Source organism: Dendrobates tinctorius, unplaced genomic scaffold (genome assembly GCF_039654945.1).
Source record: "Dendrobates tinctorius isolate UK_male_01 unplaced genomic scaffold, ASM3965494v1 ptg000139l, whole genome shotgun sequence".
NCBI classification, from domain to species: Eukaryota; Metazoa; Chordata; class Amphibia; order Anura; family Dendrobatidae; genus Dendrobates; species Dendrobates tinctorius.
Window position 1 is genome coordinate 2094923 of NW_027361807.1, and position 25078 is coordinate 2120000.

General features: G+C 43.0%; 1 protein-coding gene across 3 annotated transcripts in view; it reads left to right on the top strand.

The window, feature by feature from the left end:
- CDHR2 (cadherin related family member 2) overlaps positions 1–25078 on the top strand; it is a 370864-nt gene that overhangs the window by 320642 nt on the left and 25144 nt on the right. For all 3 annotated transcript variants that reach the window (XM_073545075.1, XM_073545074.1, XM_073545073.1), the window contains exons 24-29: positions 2782–2870; positions 5238–5315; positions 7446–7523; positions 8926–8986; positions 12313–12437; positions 16125–16238. In XM_073545075.1, coding sequence (XP_073401176.1) covers positions 2782–2870; positions 5238–5315; positions 7446–7523; positions 8926–8986; positions 12313–12437; positions 16125–16238 — 545 coding nt within the window. The remainder of the gene's footprint in view (positions 1–2781; positions 2871–5237; positions 5316–7445; positions 7524–8925; positions 8987–12312; positions 12438–16124; positions 16239–25078) is intronic.

Genomic DNA, 25078 nt, shown 5'->3' on the forward strand with positions numbered 1-25078 from the left:
GGCTCGATGGCACAGCTGTGACCAAAGTGACTAGAGGATAAGGGAGATTTTGAATCTCTGCACACACTTTTGGACACTGGACACTTTTGGATTGTGTGAGGCCCAATGAATATCTGAGCGCTATGTGACAGGCTCGATGGCACAGCTGTGACCAAAGTGACTAGAGGATAAGGGAGATTTTGAATCTCTGCACACACTTTTGGACACTGGACACTTTTGGATTGTGTGAGGCCCAATGAATATCTGAGCGCTATGTGACAGGCTCGATGGCACAGCTGTGACCAAAGTGACTAGAGGATAAGGGAGATTTTGAATCTCTGCACACACTTTTGGACACTTTTGGATTGTGTGAGGCCCAATGAATATCTGAGCGCTATGTGACAGGCTCGATGGCACAGCTGTGACCAAAGTGACTAGAGGATAAGGGTGATTTTGAATCTCTGCACACACTTTTGGACACTGGACACTTTTGGATTGTGTGAGGCCCAATGAATATCTGAGCACTATGTGACAGGCTCGATGGCACAGCTGTGACCAAAGTGACTAGAGGATAAGGGAGATTTTGAATCTCTGCACACACTTTTGGACACTGGACACTTTTGGATTGTGTGAGGTCCAATGAATATCTGAGCGCTATGTGACAGGCTCGATGGCACAGCTGTGACCAAAGTGACTAGAGGATAAGGGAGATTTTGAATCTCTGCACACACTTTTGGACACTGGACACTTTTGGATTGTGTGAGGCCCAATGAATATCTGAGCGCTATGTGACAGGCTCGATGGCACAGCTGTGACCAAAGTGACTAGAGGATAAGGGAGATTTTGAATCTCTGCACACACTTTTGGACACTGGACACTTTTGGATTGTGTGAGGCCCAATGAATATCTGAGCACTATGTGACAGGCTCAATGGCACAGCTGTGACCAAAGTGACTAGAGGATAAGGGAGATTTTGAATCTCTGCACACACTTTTGGACACTGGACACTTTTGGATTGTGTGAGGTCCAATGAATATCTGAGCGCTATGTGACAGGCTCGATGGCACAGCTGTGACCAAAGTGACTAGAGGATAAGGGAGATTTTGAATCTCTGCACACACTTTTGGACACTGGACACTTTTGGATTGTGTGAGGCCCAATGAATATCTGAGCGCTATGTGACAGGCTCGATGGCACAGCTGTGACCAAAGTGACTAGAGGATAAGGGAGATTTTGAATCTCTGCACACACTTTTGGACACTGGACACTTTTGGATTGTGTGAGGCCCAATGAATATCTGAGCGCTATGTGACAGGCTCGATGGCACAGCTGTGACCAAAGTGACTAGAGGATAAGGGAGATTTTGAATCTCTGCACACACTTTTGGACACTGGACACTTTTGGATTGTGTGAGGCCCACTGATATCTGAGCGCTATGTCACAGGCTCGATGGCACAGCTGTGACAAAAGTGACTAGAGGATAAGGGAGATTGGATTGCTTTTAAAAAAGCAGTTTGCAGAGCAGTGGGTAAACATCAATGCCAGCCTGTCAGGAAGCCTTAAAAGGCAGCCCAACAACCAACACCACTGATACACCACAATATAGCCTCCCCTTGCACTGCACACACAGTGACTGGTGTGTTGTGCAGGCCAAATTGCTAGCAGCAGAAGCAGTTTTTTTTTCTTCTCAGCAGGACAAAAAAAAAAAATTGGGATTGCTTTTAAAAAAGCAGTTTGCGGAGCAGTGGGTAAACAGCAATGCAGGAATGTCAGGAAGCCTTAGAAGGCAGCCCAACAACCAACACCACTGATACACCACTATATAGTCTCCCCTTGCACTGCACACACAGTGACTGGTGTGTTGTGCAGGCCAAATCGCTAGCAGCAGAAGCAGTTTTTTTGTCTTCTTCCCTGCCTAACGCTCTCCCTACAGAATCAGCAGCAACCTCTCCCTATACTGAGATCGGCAGAAGTAAGATGGCGGTCGGCGTGCACGCCCTTTTATACCCCCTGTGACGCCCACCAAAGCAAGCCAATCACTTGCATGCCCTTCTGAAAGATGGTGGTGACCCCTGCCTATGTCATCACGTTGCCCACAGTGTCCGTGGATCCTGACTGGCTGAAAAAGAGCACAAAACAAATTTTTGAAACGCGACTTTGTCGTGGCCGACCTGATCCTAGGGTCGGGTTTCGTTTCATGAAACCCGACTTTGCCAAAAGTCGGCGACTTTTGTAATTTTTCGACCCGTTTCGCTCAACTCTAGTAGTGACATCAAAAATGCTGTTTTGATATAAAACCTAAGAATTGTGGAAAGTTGTCAGCTTGCGCTAGTGTCTGATATTAGTTGACTCCATGAGGCACAGATGTAAAGCAGTTAATAGAAATAAAGGTTATATAGCTAAATATTAGTTCAGTGATTAGCAGAAAAGTTTTGTCTTGAAACAAGTTTCGGTTTATACTGCAAATATTCGAGTTTGTCAATGAAAATGCAGGCACTGCTATTTTTTTGAGCAGCATATTGTTCCGTTTTCACTTTAAAAATTGCTATTTTTTTAATGTTTTTGTTGGAATTGAATGTGCAGTACTCCCAGTGCTTATGTGTATATGAAAATAAATGCTTTTATTATTGAGCTTTTTCTCAGTTGTTTTAAACACACTTCTATTATTTTGCACATAACTGTATATAACATACACACACTACAGTGTATATTCACATACACACTATATATTTTTTTCCTAAAACTGTGTATTTTCATTGTTCATTCTCATACACCTGTGTTTTTCTCCTCCCAAACTGGTAGATATTTACAATAGATGAATCTTATAGAGTGGTACTGCGGTTCTCAAAGTCTGTCGATGAGCTGACTGACACAGAGCAAGATATTGTTGGGTGAGTGTCTGTAGATTTAATAGACAATACATTTTCAATAGGTATTTGGAATCAAGTGACAGATATATTTCTACAATAGGTCATTGGCGTAAAAAAAATGTAATTATAATTGTAGATAAATGCACCTTCTCCATTAGAAGCTTAATCACCAGGACAGCCCCATTTTCCAGAGTTTAAAGGGAATCTGTCACCCCATTTTCAGCCTATAAGCTGCGGCCACTGTCATCAGAGTCTTATTTACAGCATTCAGTAATGCTGTAGATAAGCCCCCTGATGTAACCTGAAAGATAAGGAAAACAAGTTAAGCTGGAGTCACACATAGCGACTTACCAGCGATCCCGACAACGATATCAACGTGTCAGGATCGCTGGTAAGTCGCTATGTGATCGCTGGTGAGCTGTCAAACAGACAGCTTCACCAGCGATTAGTACAGCAACGCCGCGCGCGGCATCGCTGTGTTCGTTAGCGCTGATGCCATATTCATGTCAAAAATAGAATTAAAATAAAAAATATTGTTATTCTCACCTTCCGACGTCCCGCGCAGCATTCCCGCCTCTCTCCACGCTCCGGTCCCAGTAATCCTTTGCGAGAATTACCGCGATGACGTCCGTTCTCGCGGGATCGCGAAGTCTCGCGGTCATTCTTGCAAAGGATTACTGGGACCGGGAACGTGGATAGAAGCGGGAAGACTGCGCGGGACGCCGGAAGGTGAGAATAACAATATTTTTTATATTTTTCATTATTTTACAGCTGATCACTGTTCTCGCGTCTGTCACACGCAGCGATGCGTGCTGGCCAGCGGGAGATCAGCGACGAAAAAAATGTCCAGAGGTTTCTTGCAGCTATCAGCGATACCGGCAGGGGGCTGGTCGCTGATCGCTGTCACACACAGCGATTTCGCTGGTGATATCGCTGTTGTGTCACAAAACTTGTGAGTCAGCAGCGATCTCACTAGCGAGATCGCTATGTGTGACGGGGCCCCTAGACTATACTCACCGGGGGGGCGGGGGTCGGTGCGGTGGGTGTTGCGGTCTTGTCCGGCGCCTCCCATCTTCTAGAGATGACGTCCTTCTTCTTACTTCTGCTGTGGCTCCTGTGCAGGTGTACTTTCTCTGCCCTGTTGAGGGCAGAGTAAAGTACTGCAGTGCGTAGGCGCCGGGAAAGGTCAGAGAGGTACGGCGCCTGTGCACTGCAGTACTTTACTCTGCCCTTAACAGGGCAGAGAAAGTACGCCTGTGCAGGAGCCATGGCAGAAGTAAGAAGGAGGACGTCATCACTACAAGATGGGAGGCGCCGGACCAGACTGCGACACCCATCGGACCGGAACGGACCCCTGGGTGAGTATAATCTAACTTGTTTTTCTTATCTTTCAGTTTACATCGGGGGCTTGTCTACAGCATTACAAAATGCTGTAGATAAACCCCTGATGGCTGTGGCCGCATCTTATAGGCCAAAAATGGGGTGACAGATTCCCTTTAATATTGCATAATTGGTTTGGAACCTTTTCATTCTCCAGGTATTCCTCATTCAACCTTTTAGCCAGATCTCTCATAAGGATCCATGATTTATCATTTACTAAGGTCCTGTCTGTAATGCCGCTGTAATCCTGTCTCAGAGTACCGGCTCTCAAAAGCCATGCTTTTTGCTTCCTTTTTTCCTGGATATTTTGTTGTGCAAAAGTAGCATGAAAATTGCACATCCATGAAACTTAATGTTGCTCAAAAAAGTCTGCAGTCCAGGAATGCAAAGGTCCTTAACTTATCAAACTCGTCTAAATGTGAAACTGTCTTTCTTGCTCATAGCAAACTATCAGGACATAGCTTTTACTTTTACAACTGCACTGGTAAAATGAAAACTGTGCTGTGATTGGTTGTAATGCGTAACAAAGACCGATTTTTCTTTAGGTACTTTCAAAAGATTTTCACCTCATGGGAATCAAGTGTGAAATTTTTGGATGGCTGTAAACATGGCTTTTTTCACATGGTGATTATTAATGGCTTTGAAGTCAAGTTACAATTCCCTCTTTTGAACTGAGTTATTAAAAGAAGACAAAAATATTTACAGGACCCTGGCCCAGTGGCCAAATTGGTATTCTGTGGCCATTGGACCAAAGTCTTGCAAACCTACCCATACTGCTTTTTTCTGATTAGTAGGTCTAGGGCGACACTCTATGTGCATCAAACTGCAATGATGACTTCATCACAGACCTACTAACCACCGATTGCCAGAAAATAGGAGGAGGTTCACAATGCTTTTTTCTGGTAGCCCCGGACTTCCAAAAATGGCTACTGGACCAGGGTCCTGCTTATATTTTTGATTAATCCTAATTACTATTTATTGTTGTTTTATGACATTATTATTCAACAGGAATATCATAGCAGCGACTGGAGCTTCAGTGTTTGTGGCCGGGATTGAAGCAGCAGAAGCCTCAAAAAGGGCCATACGGTGAGCTTCATAAACAACAGAGCATTGATACGATGATTGATTTATTCTACATAGAACGTGGTACTATATGTATCGTATTTTTTGCTTTCCGCTAAAAGCATCAGTAATAAATGAAATATGATATTTGTAGACTTGTGCAGACTTTGTGACACAGGTGTCATCTATATTTAATTAGATATAATATGGACCATATTGTTCTCAACATTTGAAAGAGAACAGTTGGCAGTACAAAGAAAGCAAGATTTAGTAATAGGTTACAAATTGCAAACTGAGTTAAAGAGGGATAAAGTTTAAGAAAAATAACGACTTTGCCACCATCTGTTCAGGAAGGAGCTGCACCTGACAAGTTCTACAGATCTAATCTAAGTGCATATGTATTAGGAATAAGAGGAAATGGTAGGTTGTTTGGTATGGATAAGCCTTATTCAACATGTGCGTCTCCAAAGATAATATGATTTCAAAGTGTCTCAATGAAATAACCTTAAGGCCCCGTCACACACAGCGAGATCGCTAGCGAGATCACTGATTTTGTGATGCAACATCGATCTCGCCATCGATATCGCTGTGTGTGAAATGCATCAGCGACCGGCCCCCCCGCCGGATATCGCTGATCGTGCTCTAATGTCCCAGGCCATTTTTTGATCGCTGGTCTCCCGCTGGCCAGCGCGCATCGCTGCGTGTGGCAGCGGGAGAGCAACAGTCAACGAGCTCTCAGCACTGTAAGCAGATGCTGGGAGCTGGTATCCAAGGTAAATATTGGGTAACTAAGCGAGCGCGTCACTTAGTTACCCGCTGTGTACCTTGGATACCTGCGTGCTGTCGCTGGGAGCTGGTTCCCAGCGCCAGCACGCAGGTATCCAAGGTACAAAGCGGGTAACTAAGTGACGCACTCGCTTAGTTACCCGATATTTACCTTGGATACCAGTGTCCTCGCTGGTCCTGATCGCTGGTGAAATCTGCCTGTTTGACAGCTCACCAGCGATCATGGAGCGATGCACCATCGATCCTGACAAGGTCGTATCGTTGCCAGAATCGCTGGTGCATCGTTTAGTGTAACGGGACCTTTACTCACATATTGATATTGATGGTGAAGGCATAATGTAAATGCTGTCATATTGACGACCAAAGTGAAACTTCTCCAAAAACACCCCTTACCCAAACCAGACTTATTGAGATGGATTTTGAGATTCCCCGTATGGTATTCATACTGGCCATCTTTTTTTTTTAAAGACCACCTCTCTACAAGACGATTTTAAATGCAGTTTTCACTGCAGGTATTATAGCAAACTACCTAATACCTCCTTATATCGGTGGCAGGCATTTCTTGGTGTAGAATAGAACGGTGCTTGTTTTGTGATTTTTTTTTAGCCAATCTTTTCTTGGGGTAGAAAAAACAGCACATAGAGCACTGCAGTGTAGCAGATTTCATGTGTTTGTTTGGAATAATATATTGATTTTCTAAAAAGTTCTAAAATCAGAATTGAATCTGAGAAAAAGAATGTTTTACATGTCCACTTTAGGATAGATTGGTCAATAGTATTTCCTTTACATCTATTCTATATCTATTCTTCCTTCCAAATAGCTTAAATGCTGGATTTCTTAAAATCAGAAAAAAATCATACAGCAAACCACTATGTTATTCTGTCTGAATCCATAAAGTATCCAGTTGGTACTGTACAGTATATGCTGATTTAGTAATTGTTTAGTCTGATACAAGGCAACACTGCAGTGTAAACCTAGCCTACAAGAGTAAATGTTCAAGGAAATCTTTCATATAGATTCTACCACAGAAACATGGCTGTTACTTTACCTATTAGGCCAGGTTCAAATAGTTGTCAAAATCAGGACAGTCACATCCAAAATTTTGGAACTGTTCTCAAAAAGTATTCTAATGTCATTAGATAGACAGAATCTAAAGGTTTCTTCTAATAACTACAATTGTGGAATGTTGCATGGTAATCTGCATGACTTAACTGAGTCCAGAATAATGAGCAGGACTTTTTAAGTGGATGCAAAACCATCTTGATGCTAAACAGTACAATACAATAATGCAATAAATAATACACGATCCGTATTTCTATAGAATAAAACAATGCCTGAACTTTGTCTTACTTTGTCTCACTTTGTCAGTGCTGATGAGCAGAGCATCATGACGATATACTGCGTTTATACTAATGGCACCGCCATAACACCAACGCAACTCAGCAGGTTAGTGAGCAAGACGTCATTTTCTTAACCATGTGTACACCTATAATTTTCTAATAAAAAACAGCACAGTACTTAAAGATAACCTGTCTACTTTTTGTTTTTTTGATGATATTGCAAGAATAAGGCTGGGACTATGCGGGAGCTTTGGCCAGTGCGATCTTTCGCTCTGGAATGTGTTTCACGGTAAAAGATGTCCTCCTGTAGGCCTAGCCTTATGCATTTCAAGACATTATAATGTTATAAAATGATAAATGGGTGAATGAGAAATTAGAAGTCAACAGGAGGAAAGACAGTATGAGGGTATGGGGGAGGAGAAAGAGCAAAGAACATAAGGAAGGAGGGAAATTGAGTGGGAAAGATCTGATTGGGTGTGAGGAGGTTTCTTATATTGTGGGGGCAAATCATTGATTATTATAGAATTATATATTCAATAAATGCCTGTAGGTCCATTTGTTGTCATCAGATACTTACTCTTTACCCTCAATAGTAAATTTTAGCTTTTCTACCGCATTATCTTATGCTACATGTGCCCATATCATAACAAGAATATGCTTCAGTATGTTTGTAGTCATTCTTGCCCATATACCATAGTTTTATGTAGATATCAATTATTGACTAAAAATACAGCCTGCTAAATACTAGTTATGATCTCTACATATGATCATTCAGCATATGGCGTATGACTACGTGTATTGACATGTGGCTGCTCTATCAGCTAAGCAAATGAATTTGGATTCAGATTTGTATATTCCCTCGACATTTTCTTTATGACAATGAACATAGAGACAAAAACTCTATGAAAAGAAAGTAATGTATTCTTGATAGTTGACAGCTAGAATCTACTGGGTAATTCCATCATTTTTATACATAGAGGGTACACTGGAAATAGTTGTTCTTTATGCTTCCTCACCATTGGAGATTTTATTAGCATTACTTACAATAATCTATCAGTGGTTGAGCGAACGTGTTCAGATAAGGTGTTATTAGACCATGCTCGGGTGCAAACCAACTGTCTTGGGTGTGCTCGATTACTATGTTCAAGTCCTAGCGCCTGCATCTCTCTTGCCTGTTCGACAGCCACTACACATACTGGGATTGTCTAACAAACAGGCAATCCATGCATGTATTGCGGCTGTCGAACAGCCGTGGTGACTCAAACATATTTTTTGATTACGCCAAAGATACTCTGTTGGCACCCGAGCATGGTCTGATAACACTTTATCCGAGCACGTTCGCTCAACACTATAATCTATGTGTTGGGGAAACTTCTCTTATCACTCAGTTGAAGTGACAAAGCAACTTAGATGGATGATTCAAGATGCAGGTGATTTTACCTCCCCTATATATATTTTCTCTATCAATTGTAAAACATTGCGGATTCATTAATATCTCATTTTGCTAGTATTATACAGGGCAACAGTGACGTTTTGAGTAACCTTCTACGGCTTGGTCTTTATGTCATTGTAAGTATACATCATTCACTGTTAGATATTTATTAATTTGATTCTTTTTATTCTTTCTGCATCTAATTGTATGTCCAAAACTAATAACATGTATGTACTGTAATGGTTCTTTAATGCTGATTAAATTAATACCTTTCATGCAAATATAATCACACATAGCCATGCTCACCTAACCAGTCCTATTCCTATTTTATGGTGGTTTTATATATATATTTAGAATACTTTGAAAAAATGACACTGCAGGGTCATTCGATGCATGTTTTTGAGCCTAAGCCTGGTATGTATGAAACCTAACTTAAAAGAGATTCACAATCATGACCCTCCTCCATGTTCCATTAGTCCATACACCTTGTCCATTAGTTGCTGCAATAACAACATGGTTGAAATCCTGAAAGGCTGGGAGGGTATACAAAATGTACGGTAAATATAATTAACTATTCACCGCTGATCCAGCTTCTTGTACCCTGGGTCAAACAGTGACAGGCGCAGTCCAGCCTCCCGCATCACTGATTGGTCGCGGCCTAATGTGCGGATGGTAGCCAGGGTCTGGAGGAGAGGAGACTCCTCCGGACCCTGGGTACCATTAATCTGTAAAAAATTGAATCAAAATAAAAAATAGTGAGATACTCACCTTCCGACATCCCCCGGACTTCCCTTCTCTAACCACGCGCCCGGCATCACGGTCCCAGCAATGCTTTGCGCCAAAGACCGCTGATGATGTCGCGCACTCGTGAGAGTGATGTCATCTTTGGTCCTTCGCGCTAAGCCTTACTGGGACCGGAAGATGCCGGGGCAGGAGTGCGCGTGAGAATCGCACATGCGCATTGCGCTATCCGGCGCCATTTTCCTGAAGACACATTTGCAGTGTGTCTTCAGGAAAATGGCACCGGGCAGCGCGGTATGGGCATGCTTGTACTTCGGCGCCAGTGCCACACTCCTCCCGACTCCCCCAGCCTCAGGCAGAACGGGACAGCGCTGGACCACAGGAAAGATGGGTGAGCATAAATGGGTTTTTTTTGTATGTGTGCAGTTTCCTAGGGGTGAGGGGGACCATGCGTACCAGGAAAGGGGGGTGATGGGACCATGCATATCAGGAAAGGGGGGTGAGGGGGACTATGCATACCAGGAAAGGGGGGTGAGGGTGACCATACATATCAGCAAAGGGGGGTGACGGGACCATGCATACCAGGAAAGGGGGGTGAGGGTGACCATACATACCAGCAAAGGGGGGGAGGGGGACCACGCATACCAGGAAAGGGGGGTGGAGGGGACCACGTATACCAGGAAAGGGGGGTGAGGGTGACCATACATACCAGCAAAGGGGGGGTGAGTGGACCATGCATACCAGGAAAGGGGGGTGAGGGGGACCATGCATACCAGGAAAGGGGGGTGAGGGTGACCATGCATACCAGGAAAGGGAGGTGAGGGTGACCATACATACCAGCAAAGGGGGGTGACAGGACCATGCATACCAGGAAAGGGGGGTGACAGGACCATGCATACCAGGAAAGGGGGTGAGGGGGATCATGCATACCAGGAAACGGGGGGTGAGAGGACCATGCATTCCAGGTTTGGAGGGTGAGGTAGACCATACATATCAGGATTGGGGGGTGAGGGGACCATGCATACCAGGATAGGGGGGATGCATACCAGGATAAGGGGGTGAGGGGTACCATGCATATCAGGACTTGTGGGTGAGAGGACCATGCATATCAGGATTGGGGGGTGCATTATTGCATTATTATTAAATCTTCATAAATAAACTACATACATATTCTAGAATACCAGATGCGTTAGAATCGGGCCACCATCTAGTGGAGAGATAAATGTTTTGCTCCTTTCACCATATCCACTGACATTATTAAAACATTACTCTTTTTAAGTATTATTGAAAATAAATATTGAGACACTAATATTTCTCTCAACTCTTAGATTGCTGCAACAGTTGTGCTGATGGTGTGTCAGCAGTACCCATCACCTAACATGTATGCACTTTCTTACTGGTGCAGTTGTGTGAACTGCCGACACATCTTCAACACAACTATGGCAGAAATAGAAGAGTTGAGGAATAGTGCTCTCAATTAGACAGCAGTTTTGGAAAATACACACATTAGAGACTTAATGCACAAATTGTATTTTAATATTGTTGTTAGTGTTGGGTATTTCACGTTATTTGTTTTTAATAATACAAAATAAAAGTGATTTTTAATAATGCCAGTGGATATGTTGGAAGGAAGGAAACATTTTTTGTCCATTTGGATATTTGTATTTTAATTAGTTGCTGCAGAATTAATGTATGGCCATATGTGGCTTCATCAGGTAGTAACAATTAGTTTCCGAGGGTAAGAGAAGCCGGATCAATGGTGTACATTTTATTGCTAGGCTTAGTTTTAATAAATAAGGATGTTTTTAATACTACTACTACATGCTCAATAGTGCCAATCTCATATACCTCTTAAGAGAGCCACACTTATACCTTGCGCAAATAAAAGGCTCCTCAAAAGCTACAGCGACATTCTCTTCTTGCTACTAGCAGCAAACTGTTTTAAGGAATTCCTGCCCTTTTGCTATACCAGTGCCAATTGTAAAGCCTTTTCAATAGTGCAAGCCTCATTCTAATGTAATCAGTGCTCCGTAGCCATCTTACTGTCAACAACCACAACAAAAATCTATATTGTCATGATCCAGTCCAGAGTTTGTTTTCAGCTGTATTCTCTCTGGACTGGTCTTGCGGGGGTTAATCCCCTGTGCCTTGTTTTGGAGCTGGCTGGGCTATTTCAGTTCTATTTCAGTCCTCTGCAGCCTGTGGGCCAGTGTCAGCTATAGTTCATGCTTCCAGGCTAGAGCCGCTGACCCGTACACCCTAGTGATCCTTCTTCCTCTGACTTCCTGTACTTGTGTATGACTTAGCTTGATCTCTGGACTCCGCCTCTTGTTTTCTGTCTCTGATACCACGCTCCCTGACTGGCTTTGACTCTGGCTTGTCCCCCGACTACGTCTTACTTCTCACGTTTGTATACCTCATTCTCGGTAGGCTGTGACTTTCGTTTTTTCTCTGACTACGTGCATTGCTGTGACCTCTGGTACTTCGTGTCCCTGTTTATTGCTGACTCAGGCTTTTCTGACCACTCTTTTGTTACCTGTGACACCTGTGCTGCTGCTCTGTGTTACTACGCTATGTGTGTGCAACCTCTATTCCCTCACCAGCACTCCCTGGTGGAGGTTGTGCTGTACTGCACTGTAGGAGTGCATTACATATACATAATTGGATTGAATGCAATACACATTTTTTAAAAGGTTTTAATAATATTTTTTTACATCAACAGGGATCTGAAGAATCGTTAATACAGGATGATAATAAGAAGTTTTTAGGAATAATTGCTGGCCTAGTCGCATTAATTGTTTTGGTTCTCATCATTATGATTACTACCATAGTCTGCATGAGGAAAAGGTAAATCCACTAGGTCATCATTTACTGTGGGGGAAAAAAAAGTATTTAGTCAGTCACCAATTATGCAAGTTCTCCCACTTAAAAAGATGACAGAGACCTGTAATTGATATCATAGGTAGACCACAACTATGAGAGTCAAAATGAGAAAATCCAGAAAATCACCTTGTCTGATTTGGCAAGATTTATTTTTCAAATTATGGTGGAAAATAAGTATTTAGTCATTAACAAAAGTTCATCTCAATATATTGTTATATATATTTTGTTGGCAATGACAGAGGTCAAACGCTTTCTGTTAGTCTTCACAAGTTTGGCACACACTGTTGGCGGTATGTTGACCCATTCCTCCATGCAGATCTCCTCTAAAGCAGTGATATTTTAAACCTGTCTCTGTGGAATGCGGACTTTCAAATCCCTCCAAAGGTTTTCTATGGGGGTTGAGATCTGGAGACTGGCTAGGCCACTCCAGGACCTTCATATGCTTCTTCCTTCGTTGCCCTGGCTGTGTGCTTGGGCTCATTATCATGCTGAAAGACCCATCCATGTTTAATCATCAATACCCTTGCTGATGGAAGGAGGTTTGCATTCAAACATGATGATGCCACCCCATGCCTCACAGTAGGTATGGTGTTCTTTGAATGCAACTCAGCATTCTGTCTCCTCCAATCACGATGAGTATTTTTTCTACCAAACACTTCTACTTTTGTTTCATCAGACCATATGACATTCTCCCAAAACTCTTCTGGATAATCCAAATGCTCTTTAGCAAACTTCAGACAGGCATGGACATGTACTGGCTTAAGCCGGGGGACACGTCTGGCACTGCGGGATCTGAGTCCCTGGCGGCGTAGTGTGTTACTGATGGTAACTAGAAAGCAGAAACCACAAATTTGAATGAGGTACTAGCTAATGGATAAAAATTAACTTTTAATCAAACAATTACAAATGGGCAAAAAAGCACACACACTCGTATGTAAAAAAAAACACAAAGATGTACAGACACAAAGTACAAATACAGCACCCACACAATTATGTGCTATATTGGGTATATACCCAATATAGCACATAATTGTGTGGGTGCTGTATTTTTACTTTGTGTCTGTACGTCTTTGTGGGTTTTTTTGCACCTGGGTGTGTGTGCTTTTTTGTCCGTTTGTAATTGTTTGATTAAAAGTTAATTTTTATCCATTAGCTAGTACCTGTTGCTGATGGAAGCCTTTGTTATGATTGTCCCAGCTCTATGCAGGTCAATTACTAGGTCCCCCCATGTGGTTCTGGGATTTTTGCTCACCATTCTTGTGATCATTTTGACCCCACGGGGTGAGATCTTGCGTGGAGCCCCAGATCGAGGGAGATTATCAGTGGTCTTGTATGTCTTCCATTTTCTTATTATTGCTTCCACAGTTGGTTTCATCACACCAAGCTGCTTGCCTATTGTAGATTCAGTCTTCCCTGCCTGGTGCAGGGCTACAATGTTGTTTCTGGTGTTCTTCGACAGCTTTTTGGTCTTCATCAAAATGGAGTTTGGAGTGTGACTGTTTGAGGCTGTGGACAGGTGTCTTTTATACTGATAACAAGTTCAAAGAGGTGTCATTACTACAGGTATTGAGTGGAGGACAAAGGAGCCTCTTAAAGAAGAAGTTACAGGTCTGTGAGATCCTGAAATCTTGCATGTTTTTAGGTGACCAAATACTTATTTTCCACCATAATCTGCAAAATAAATCCTGCCAAATCAGACAAGGTTATTTTTTGGATTTGTTTTCTCATTTTGACTCTCATAGTTATGGTCTACCTACGATGCCAATTACAGGCCTCTCTCATCTTTTTAAGTGGGAGAACGTGCACAACTGGTAACTGACTAAATACATTTTTCCCCACTGTATGTATTTATCTGTGCATAATCTGTTAATGTAATGTTATGCCGACTCTGATCTAATGGCTTCTGTGATTGCAGGAACCTTGAATGTTGTGAAAGATTTTCTCCCAATCACTTGGCAAGAGAGATAGTGTTACCATAAAGCAATACACTTAAAGGGAATCTGTCACCCTTTTTTTTGGCTTGCAGCTGCCGGCATAGACATCGGGGGCTTATCTACAGCATTCTGTAATGCTGTAGATAAGTCTCCGATGTAACTTGAAAGATAAGGAAAACGAGTTAGATTATACTCACCGGGATGGGCGGTTCGGTGGGCGTTGCCGTCCGGTCCGACGCCTCCCTTCTTCATGCGATGACGTCCTCTTCTCCTGTCCTGTAATGGCTGCGGCGCAAGCGTACTGCTCTTCCCTGTGGAGGGCAAAGCAGAATTCTGCAGTGCGCAGGCGCCAGACCTCTCTCAGATGACCAACTTGACCAATTGTCAAGTGAACAGCCATGACCGTTTGTAAACAGGATTTGTACCGCCAACAAGAATTGAAGCCTATGCACACTGAAGGGTCTACTACAGATCGGTCTATGTAAGCAGGCTATTAAATGACCGCTGGTTGGTAGATGACATGTTTACCGATCAGCAGTCCTTTAGTGCTGGCAGATGATCCATGTAAAACTGACCCTTACAGGTTTTTTTTTAATGTTTGGAGAAAGACCATCCCCATTTATAATACTAGGATGTGATGATTTATAATAAATGGCTTTTGAGTTCCAATAGTTAAATATCATGTACATATGTGCACTTTCCTCTATATATTATGGTAGATTTAGAAACAGTTCAGTAAGGATTTGGCAGCAATCGGACTCTCTGAGATCAAAGATTTATAGTAGATCCAGTTTATACACAATTTATGTGTATACCGGGGAAAACCATTTGTGACAATGATGCCCACACAAAAAAAGACAAAACAAACAACTGGCCAAAGTGCAAAGCAGAAGGTTCTGGGTCTATGAAAATTATTGGCCCAATTCATCATTTTTTGCCTTTTATTTTAAGTCCCTTTTTTGCCTTGTGGTATTCGCTGATATTTTTTGCTTCAAGTTTGTCAAATTGGCATACGAGTGTCATGAATTTTGGACAGTTACAAATGGTTTTACATTCTGTCTTTAATGGTTTTTGTGACTTTTTAATGCAAAAAGTCAAACGTTTTATCAAACAATGCAAAAATTGTGCAAAAAATGTTCATACGTAGAATAACTACGTGGGCTGGGAGGGGGAGAACTAGAATACATTGGTGACAAATTTTGCATCTTTTTGAAAAGTTACAAATGATGAATGAGGTGAATACTCCTGGAAAACCTAAATCTGTATACGTATAAAATAGACTTTAAAAAGGAGCAAATAGAAATGTCTATTTAATGAAAACAAAAAATGGCACAAAACTCAAAAGACTCAACAAAAAACAGGCACAAATGCAATAATGAATTGGGCCCTGTGCATTTCACTATTCACATAGCTTAATAGCAGATACAGTATGTCTGCGGATTTAAGCACTCTTTTGACTTTTTATATTATAGAATTATTGGTGTTCTGGGGTAAAAGAACATTTTTTTATAACTTTATTCACTTTTTATTTTACACTTTACATAACATTTGGAATTTAAATGGAATTTAAAGCAGATTTCTCCCAAAAATAAGTAAATGAAGTTGAATATTCAGTCATACCTTTGAGATTTTTTTGTGCACCTAGAGCACTTAAATAGACTGCCATCATATAGTGAGAAATAAAACTTTTAACACATTATCCTTTTTTGTTTAACAGCCACTCACGAAAGATACGAGCTATTAGTGCTTCTAAAGCAGCAAAGGCCTTACCTGGGGAAATTACACAAGGTGTAGAAGCCATACCTGGGACAAATAGATTTAATGCTGAAGGGTGAGTAAGCCTGAAAGTATACAAGTGTCAACTATCTATGAAGAAACATAAAACCTTTCCTAAAGGCTTTTAGTATATTAGACATGTAAATTGCAGATTGTATACATATTTCAAAATCTTGTTAAGTTTCACATTTCTCTGCCGAGATGCTTTTCGTTACATGTTCTCTAATGCAGTTATAGACACCTTAGTCACATTGGGTTAGCGGAGATCACCAGCAGTAACGTGAAGAGTAGACCATGTAATTACTTTTACATTGCTTACTATAAATTTCAGAGGTATTAGGTAGCAAATAGCAGCCAGATTTATTATAATTTTAAAGGATATAACATAGCATTTGTCAGTAACATGCTTCATTATTAATGTTACATACTTGTTATGGCGCTACACATTTTTCTTTTGATTACAGCTAAAGCATACTCTCAACCATCACAGATCCAGTTGGACAGTCCCGAATTTGCGGGGCAGTCCTGCTGTCATGGAAGGTTGAGTTATGTCATAATTTCATTTATATCTTCAGGACACAGATACAGTTGAGTATTGTGCTGAACCAAAGAGCAGTGAGATGATTGATCCATTATTTTATTATTATTATTTATTTATATAGCACCATTGATTCCTTGGTGCTGCACATGAGAAGGGGTTACATACAAATTACAGATATCACTTACAGTAAACAAACTAACAATAACAGACTGATACAGAGAGGAGAAGACCCTGCCCTTGAGGGCTTAAATTCTACAGGATGGTAGGGAAGGAGACAGTAGGTTGGCGTATTGCTCCAGTGTTGGTGAGGTGGTAGCTCCGGTAGTGGTGAGGAGGCAGCGGGGTCATTGCAGGCTGTAAGCTTTCTTGAAGAGGTGGGTTTTCAGGTTCCATCTGAAGGATCCATTTGTGGTTGATAGTCGGACGTGTTGGGGCACAAAATTCCAGAGGAATGGGGGATATTTGGGCGAAGTCTTGGAGGCGATTAGGTGAGGAGCAAATAAGTGTGGAGGAGAGAAGGAGGTCTTGGGAGGACCCGAGATTACGTGAGGGAAGTTATCGGGAGATTAGTCCAGAGATTTATGGAGAATACAGGTTATTGATGGCTTTGTAGCTCAGTATTAGTAATTTGAACTGGATACACTGAGTGAATGGGAGCCAGTGAAGAGATTTGCAGAGGGGAGAAGCAAAGGAGTAGCGAGGAGAGAGATGAATTAGTCGGGCAGCAGAGTTAAGGATGGACTGGAGAGGTTCGAGGATGTTAGCAGGGAGGCCACAGAAAAGGATGTTGCAGTAGTCAGGGCGGGAGATGATGAGGGCATGCACAAGCATTTTAGTAGATTGAGGGTTGAGGAAAGGACGGATTCTGGAGATATTTTTGAGCTGGAGGCGACAGGAGGTGGAAAGAGCTTGGATGTGCAGTTTGAAGGACAAGGCAGACTCAAGGGTTACTCCGAGGCAGCGGACTTCCGGTACGGGGGAAAGTGTGATGTCATTAATTGTGATAGATCAAGTAAGGAAGATCTGTGAGATGGAGGAAAGATGATGAATTCACATTTTTCCACATTGAGTTTGAGGAGACGAGAAGAAGGAGGATAAGGCTGATAGACACTCCAGGATTCTGGACAGCAGAGAGATGACGTCTGGACCAGAGAGGTAGATCTGAGTGTCATCAGCATAAAGGTGGTACTGGAATCCATGGGACTTTATGAGTGGTCCCAGGCCAAGTGTATAGCTTGAGAAGAGTAAGAGTCCTAGAACAGAGCCTTGGGGGACTCCAACAGAGAGTGGGCGGGATGAGGAGGTAGTGTGGGAGTGGGAGATACTGAATGTGCAGTTGGAAAAGTATGAGAAGATCCAGGATAGGGCGAGGTCTTTGATGCCAAAGGAGGAGAGGATCTGTAGTAGGAGGCAGTGGTCAACTGTGTCGAAAGTTGAGGACAGGTCTAGAAGTAGGAGTATAGAATATAGAGTCTGTTAGCTTTGGCTGTAAGTAGGTCGTAAGTAATTTTGGTCAGGGCAGTCCCAGTGGAATGATGGGATGGAAACCAGATTGTAGGTTGTCAAAGAGCAAGTTAGATGAGAGGTGGGAGGAAAGTTCAGCGTGGACGTGCTGCTCCAGGAGTTTGGAAGCGAATGAGAGCAGCGATATTGGGCGATTAGCTGGACATAGCGGTTGGGTCGAGGGCTGGCTTTTTAAGGATAAGCGTGATTTTGGCATGTTTGAAAGCAGAAGGGAAGGTACCAGAAGTTAGTGATAGGTTGAAGAGGTGGGTTAGGGATAGTATACAGTAAGTGTGGTGGTGAGGTTGGGGAGGAGGTGGGATGGGATCTAGTGCACAAGTGGTGAGGTGTGATTTGGAGAGGAGAGAATTAAGTTCCCCTTCAGTGGTGTTGGAGAGAGAGGTTATGGGGTTTGGGCATTGGTCTGGTATACAAAGGGGTTGTGGTGGTTGAACAATAAAGACTTGCCTTATTTTGTCGATCTTATTTTTGAAGTGTGTGGCAAAGTCCTCAGCATAGATGAGGGAGGTTGGAGGGGGCAGTGGTAGGCGGAGGAGGGAGTTAAAAGTTTTGAATAATTGGGGTTGTAGGATAGGGAAGATATAAGGGTTGTGAAGTAGGCCTATTTAGCAGAGGTGAGGGCAGATTTGAAAGCGAGTGTTGCCTATTGAATGCAGTTAAATCATCTTGCAAATTTATTTTCTTCCAATGTCGCTCTGTAACCCTGGACACTTACAGGAGCTTTTTAGTGATGTTATTGTGCCAGGGTTGTGTATTGATACGCCACATTCTGCCATGAACGAGAGGGGTGACCGTGTCAATAGCTGATGCGAGAGTGACATTGTAGAAAGCAGTGGCACTGTCTGTGTCATGGGGTGATGGTTGTCAGTGGTAGAATAGAGTCTGAGACCATGTGGATGTCTAGGTGTGCGAGGTTGGAGAGATTGCGGTAGTTCATATTAAATAGGGAGCGGTAGGAGGAGGTAGTAATGGGAGGTATGAGCTGTGGGGGTCCAGGATTGGGAGATATGTCGTCAATAGTGAGGAGAAGCAGAGAGAGGGAGAGCAGGTGGGAGAAAGAGAGTGGCCGGCTTGTTTTATGTTTTATTAGGAGAGATCTGAGGTTGAGGAGCAGGTCAGCAGAGGAGGTCAGGGTTGGGAGGAAAGAGGGAAGGGGAGATAATTATTTGGTTAGAGGGTGCTGGGGTTTGGGAATAGCGAAGGATAGTGAGGATTAGTGGAGCAAACACTGTAAGGGCATATGTAAACATGGTGAAGGAGTAAAATGGGTTAATAGAAAAGCTAGGTTCAAGTAATAAGTGCTTACTCGGCAGACATATCCAAAAGAGACAGATACATAGTGTGGGGTCCTGACTCCTGCAATGACTAACTGCCATTGAAATAACTGCATCTTCTGGATATTTAGCTGCAGTGGTACTTTGCTGCATTGGGACATGTGCCAGACCCCACATGTGTGCACCCCTTAGAATGCTACTAAATTTATAGGACTGAGTAAAGCATCAGGTGAGAGGGATTGTGGGAGCTGGTTTGGGAAAAATTAGCAGCTGGCCAGCACATCGGGGGAGGATAGATGATCAAAGACACTGTGTCTGGCTACAATATGCTGTAACACCTTGCACCAGATAACATCTCTAGTGACCACAATCATGGATGTACAGCAGTGAGTATTGAGTTGAGTACAATGCAACAAATGAATTTCGCAAAGATACAGCAGGCACTGTTATATACCATTAAAAGAAATGTTGCAGGATGATAAGCAGCAGATGACAGGCAGCAAGCAGAGGTTGTACCCTTAAAAGAAATGTTGCAGGATAATAAGCAGCAGTGACACACAGCAAGCAGAGGTTGTACCATTAAAAGAAATGTTGCAGGATGATTTGTAGCAGATAACAGACAGCAAGCAGAGATTGTACCATTAAAAGAAATGTTGCAGGATGATAAGCAGCAGATGACAGACAGCAGCCATAGGTTGTACCTGTGTGAAGAGAGGAGATGGATGTTAATTCACTGCCGTTGAAATAACCACAGCTTCTGGATATTTAGCTCCAGATTATTTTCAATCAATCAATCAATCAATCAATCAATCAAATTTTATTATCGCCAAGTACATATTACATATATACAAGGAATTCTTTGTGGCAAAGAGGCAACATAATATATAACAACAGATTCAACAAGTAACATCTAACAAGACAGATACAGTATATAGTCTACACATGACGATTTAATTGTTGAACAGAGAGTGGATAGAAGCTGTTCATATGGCGGTTGGTGCTGCATTTGGGGACTCTGAAGCGACGTCCTGAAGGGAGTAGTTGGAATGAGGAGTGTCCCGGGTGAGAGGGATCGGATGAAATTTTCAATGCGTGGGATCGAATACTCTTATCATAAAGATCCTGGATTTTAGGCAGGGGGGAACCTATAATTCTCTCTGCTGTTCTGAAAGTCCTTTGTAAGCGGAGTTTGTCATGCGCAGTGGCTCCCCCATACCAGACTATCAGAGAGGAACAAATCACAGATCTGATGACAGCATTAAAGAATAAGATCAGCAGATTCTTAGACAAACCATATCTTTTCAGCTGACGCCGGATCCGGCGCATTGCGGCGCTCATAGGCTTGCATTGTGTGAGAAAGCCGGACACGCCGGATCCGGTGTGTCCGGCTTTTTCGCCGGAGACAAAAAACGTTACAGTAGCCGTTTTTTCCAGATGCCGGATTGCGACACATTGCCGGATCCGGCGAAAACCGGATGAAACGCATGGCCATCCGGCACGATCCGGCGCAAATGCTAGTCAATGGGGGGGAAACCGGATCCGGCATTGCATTTCGCCAGATCCAGTTTTTGTCAAAAGTGCCGGATCGCGCCTGACGGCGAAAACCTGATGTGTGAAAGAGGCCTTACTCAGCTGTGCTAACTGCACACACCACAGAAACAGATGTTAAACCAAGCGGGGATTTCCCACCCTAGACTACCTGCCTAGGCACACAGTCACTGGTATAAGAGCAGCACACACACGAGTGAACAGAGTGGTAGCGTATCCACTCACACTCACAATCAGAAAATGATACTAGCGCACCTGCAGGCACCGCTGGGAGCCTTTTATGCACCATGCTCCTCCCCAAACACTCACGCAAAAAATGTATCAACCAAATACCCTGTTTTGTTATCTTTTTACTAGCACTTGCTATTTACTGTTACTTTTTTACAGCAGAGTATTTTTATACATTTGTTTTACTGTGTTTTTCTGTGTTTCAGTCTTCTGGTGGTGTGAACACTGTCCTACAGACTTGTTCACTGTGTGCATAGCCCATTTGTTTGTATTTAATTGGTTTCTTGTTTTTGCAAGATTAGGGAGGTTTCCACCCCTCCCTTGTGAGCCATGCACATAAAAGCTGTCTTCTACAGCGTGTCCACATCGGACATTACCAGTCTGAATCCTGCTCATATAGGTACTATACACATGATCAGGTTTTTAAATACATCGGTGTTGTGAGTTCATTTTCCCCTTCATTACTGAGGCCCGAGGAACTCCCTCTTCTGGTAAAGAAAGGTAGTGAGCCTGATTATCAAACACCTGAGGCTGATGATGATGACTGGCTGAGTGGAGTTACTGACTGGATATAAGGCTGCCGACGCCCTTCTGCCCTGCGGGTGATTTCTTTGTGGGATCCTTGGAGACCAGTCTGAATTCCTGCTCCTCTAAAGCTAAGTTTGCTGCTTGGCCTTTTGCATTTGTGCTTTGACTTTGTTTTGCTTTGTTTTTCTGGATTTCTGCCATTCCCTGCTGGGGTGTGCTGAATTCCTTTAGCTCTGTCTTCTGAAAATACCTGAGTGCTGATTTAGTTTTTGAAGCCTAGCTGCTTCAGGGCCTTTTTCATATCAGCTTGTTGGCTTATGTCTTTGATAGGGTTTTGGCAGATTGCAGACAGCAGCCTTCCTGTCCTTTCCTATCTAGGTAGTTTTGGGCCCCGTCTTTGCTCAGTCTATCTTTCTGTCTGTGTTAGTGTTTTCATCTTGCTTCACCGTCATTATATGTTGGGGGCTGCCTATTGCTTTGGGGTCTGCTCTGGGGCAGTTTAGATTTCCCCTTTCTTTCTTTAGGCCTAGTTAATTCTCCGGCTGTGATCGAGGGGTCTAGGGCATCATAGGAACCCCCCACGGCTACTGCTAGTTGTGTTGATAGGTTCAGGGGTCTGCAATCTGATAGTTGTCAACTTCTCTGGTTTTCTGGACTTAGCTTGTATTTCTGCTTTTGCCTCCTACGGTGACTCATTCATAACACATCGGTTAGGGACTGCTCTGTTGGGGTTACCTTGACGTTTTGTAGAGTGGCTTAGTATTCATTTTTTGCAAAAAACGTATCAACCAAATATCCTGTTTTGTTATCTTTTTACTAGCACTTGCTATTTACTGTTACTTTTTTACAGCAGAGTATTTTTATACGTTTCTTTTACTGTATTTTTCTGTGTCTCAGCTGTGCTAACTGCACACATGACGGATCTAAAACAGATGCTAAGCCAAGCGGGGTTTCCCACCCTACTACCTGCCTAGACATACAGTCACTGGTATAAGAGCGGCATATACACATGAGTAAACAGAGTGGTAGTGTATCCACTCACAATCACAAAATGATACTAGCGTGCCCGCTGATACTGCTTGGAGTCGTTTATGCACCAGGCTCCTCCCCAAACACTCATGCCCATTTGGCCGAGAAATAGCCCGCGGGGAAAGGCGGAGCTGCCACCTCTCCAGTGCAGCAAATGTCTGACCACCAATGAGCAGACGCCACATCATGGACATGCTCAGTGAGGTAATTTCTGGACTTAGGCTCCAGAGCGTCAAGTCGCCTCTGCCTATCACTGGTAACCATAGATGGCTGGAGAGCCAGCAGAAACCAAATGAACAGCAAGAGTCTGAGCAAGACGCTGGGATCGACGTCTATGCTGAGCAGCACCCGCAGCAGCCGAGTCTGAATGGGAGACCACAGAGGAAGACAAGGCTTGGGATTCCCGTGCAGCAGGAGAATCCCGATGCCTAACACCAGCTCGGTAGCAGAGGAGCAGGAAAGTGACAGAACACATAAGCAAGTGGGGTGGCTGTTTGGGTGCCACCAAGGGACTTCATACTGTATTTGTAAGGGACATAGTATGGTGTGGGGAAGGGCACTGTGGGTGCATCATAATATGTAGTGTGAGAAACTGTGGGGAATCATACTATGTGTGGTGTCACTGAGGGGTATCATACTATGTGGGACATTCTTTTGGGGTATCATATTGTGTGGAGGGCCGTGGAGAACATCATACTGTGTGTGCAGGGGCACTGTTGGCAGGGGCATAGTATAGGTTGGGGAGCATTAGCGTAAGTGTGGGAGGGGCATACTGTGGTGGGCATTATATTGAGTAAGGGTATGTTTTATGCACATCCTACAATATGGGAGACACTGACAGGACATCATAATGAGTGGGCAGCATCATGCTGTATGGGGATAGACTATAGGACCTACAAGGAGCAAGGAAGTGACAGGACACGCAGCCAAGTGGAATGCTTGTTTGGGGTCCACTAAGGGGACTGTCTAGTATGTGCATGGGGGCATAATTTTGTCGTGGGGCACTGTATGGCATCATTTTGTGATGGAAGGCTGTGAGGGGAATCACACTTTGCAGGGGGACTGTGGAGGTATCATAATGTTTGGGAGGCACTGTTGGAAAATAATACTGCATGTGTCTCTAGGAAAGACACCATAATGAATGTGAGGTATTATATGGTGCTTCTAATTGTATGGGGGGCTGTTGGACATTAAACAGTGCAGGGGTGGACTTGGGACATCAATCTGTGTAAGGGACAATGTGGGAACATCATTTTGTGTTAGAGGCATCATACTGTGTTGGTTGAGACTGCAAGGAGCGTTATACTCTTTGGACGTATTGTACTATGGGGGAAAATATACTGTGTAGGAAATATATTCTGGGAACATAAGTCTTTGTGGCGCATAGCACTATTGGAGGCAACATACTGTGATGGGGGAATGTACTGTTTGCCCCTTCATATTGTCTGTGTGGGAGGCACGGTGGCAGCATCATACTGCATGTGTGACATTAAAAGTGCAGTTGTATTATGGGGCCTGATGTTGTAAAAGATCCTATACCAGTCTACCTTTGTTTCTACCAGTCTTTGGCATTGACTAGGAGAAATTTTTCAGCTAGGCGATGTCACTTACGTTGAAAACAATAATACTAAAGCAGAACACATAGTAACACCACCATTAGATTATTAGATTGGGAACGCCACCAAGACAATTAGTCTTGTCTTGCCCAATATATTAACGACACTCCATACATGCAAATAGAAACATCAGGAAAAAAACTGGAGCAATGGTCCAATAAAAATATCATAATTTATTAATTCAAAAGTACATATATCAGAAAAAAGTCAAATAAATACTGAAAGAATTCAAACTAAAGATATGAACAAGGTGACAAAGGAGGGCATAGTGAAAACAAAATATACCAACTAATCAATAAAACAGGTAGAGTGGATATGGACAGAACACACTAGAGAAACATTCCATCATGTACTGCAAATAGCTTCAAATAACCTAATCCAGGTTCTTACCCATATTAGTACCACTTGGATGAGCCGGTATAGCATCTATGCGCGTTTAATGTGGACTTCCTCGGGGGGCTGTCACGTGAGGAAATCCATGTGAAATGCGCATACGGGCTATACTGAATCATCCAAGTGGTATTAATATGAATAAGAACGTGGATTAGGTTATTTGAAGCTATTTTCAGTACATGATGGAATGGGTGAAGTGGGATATTTCCTATCT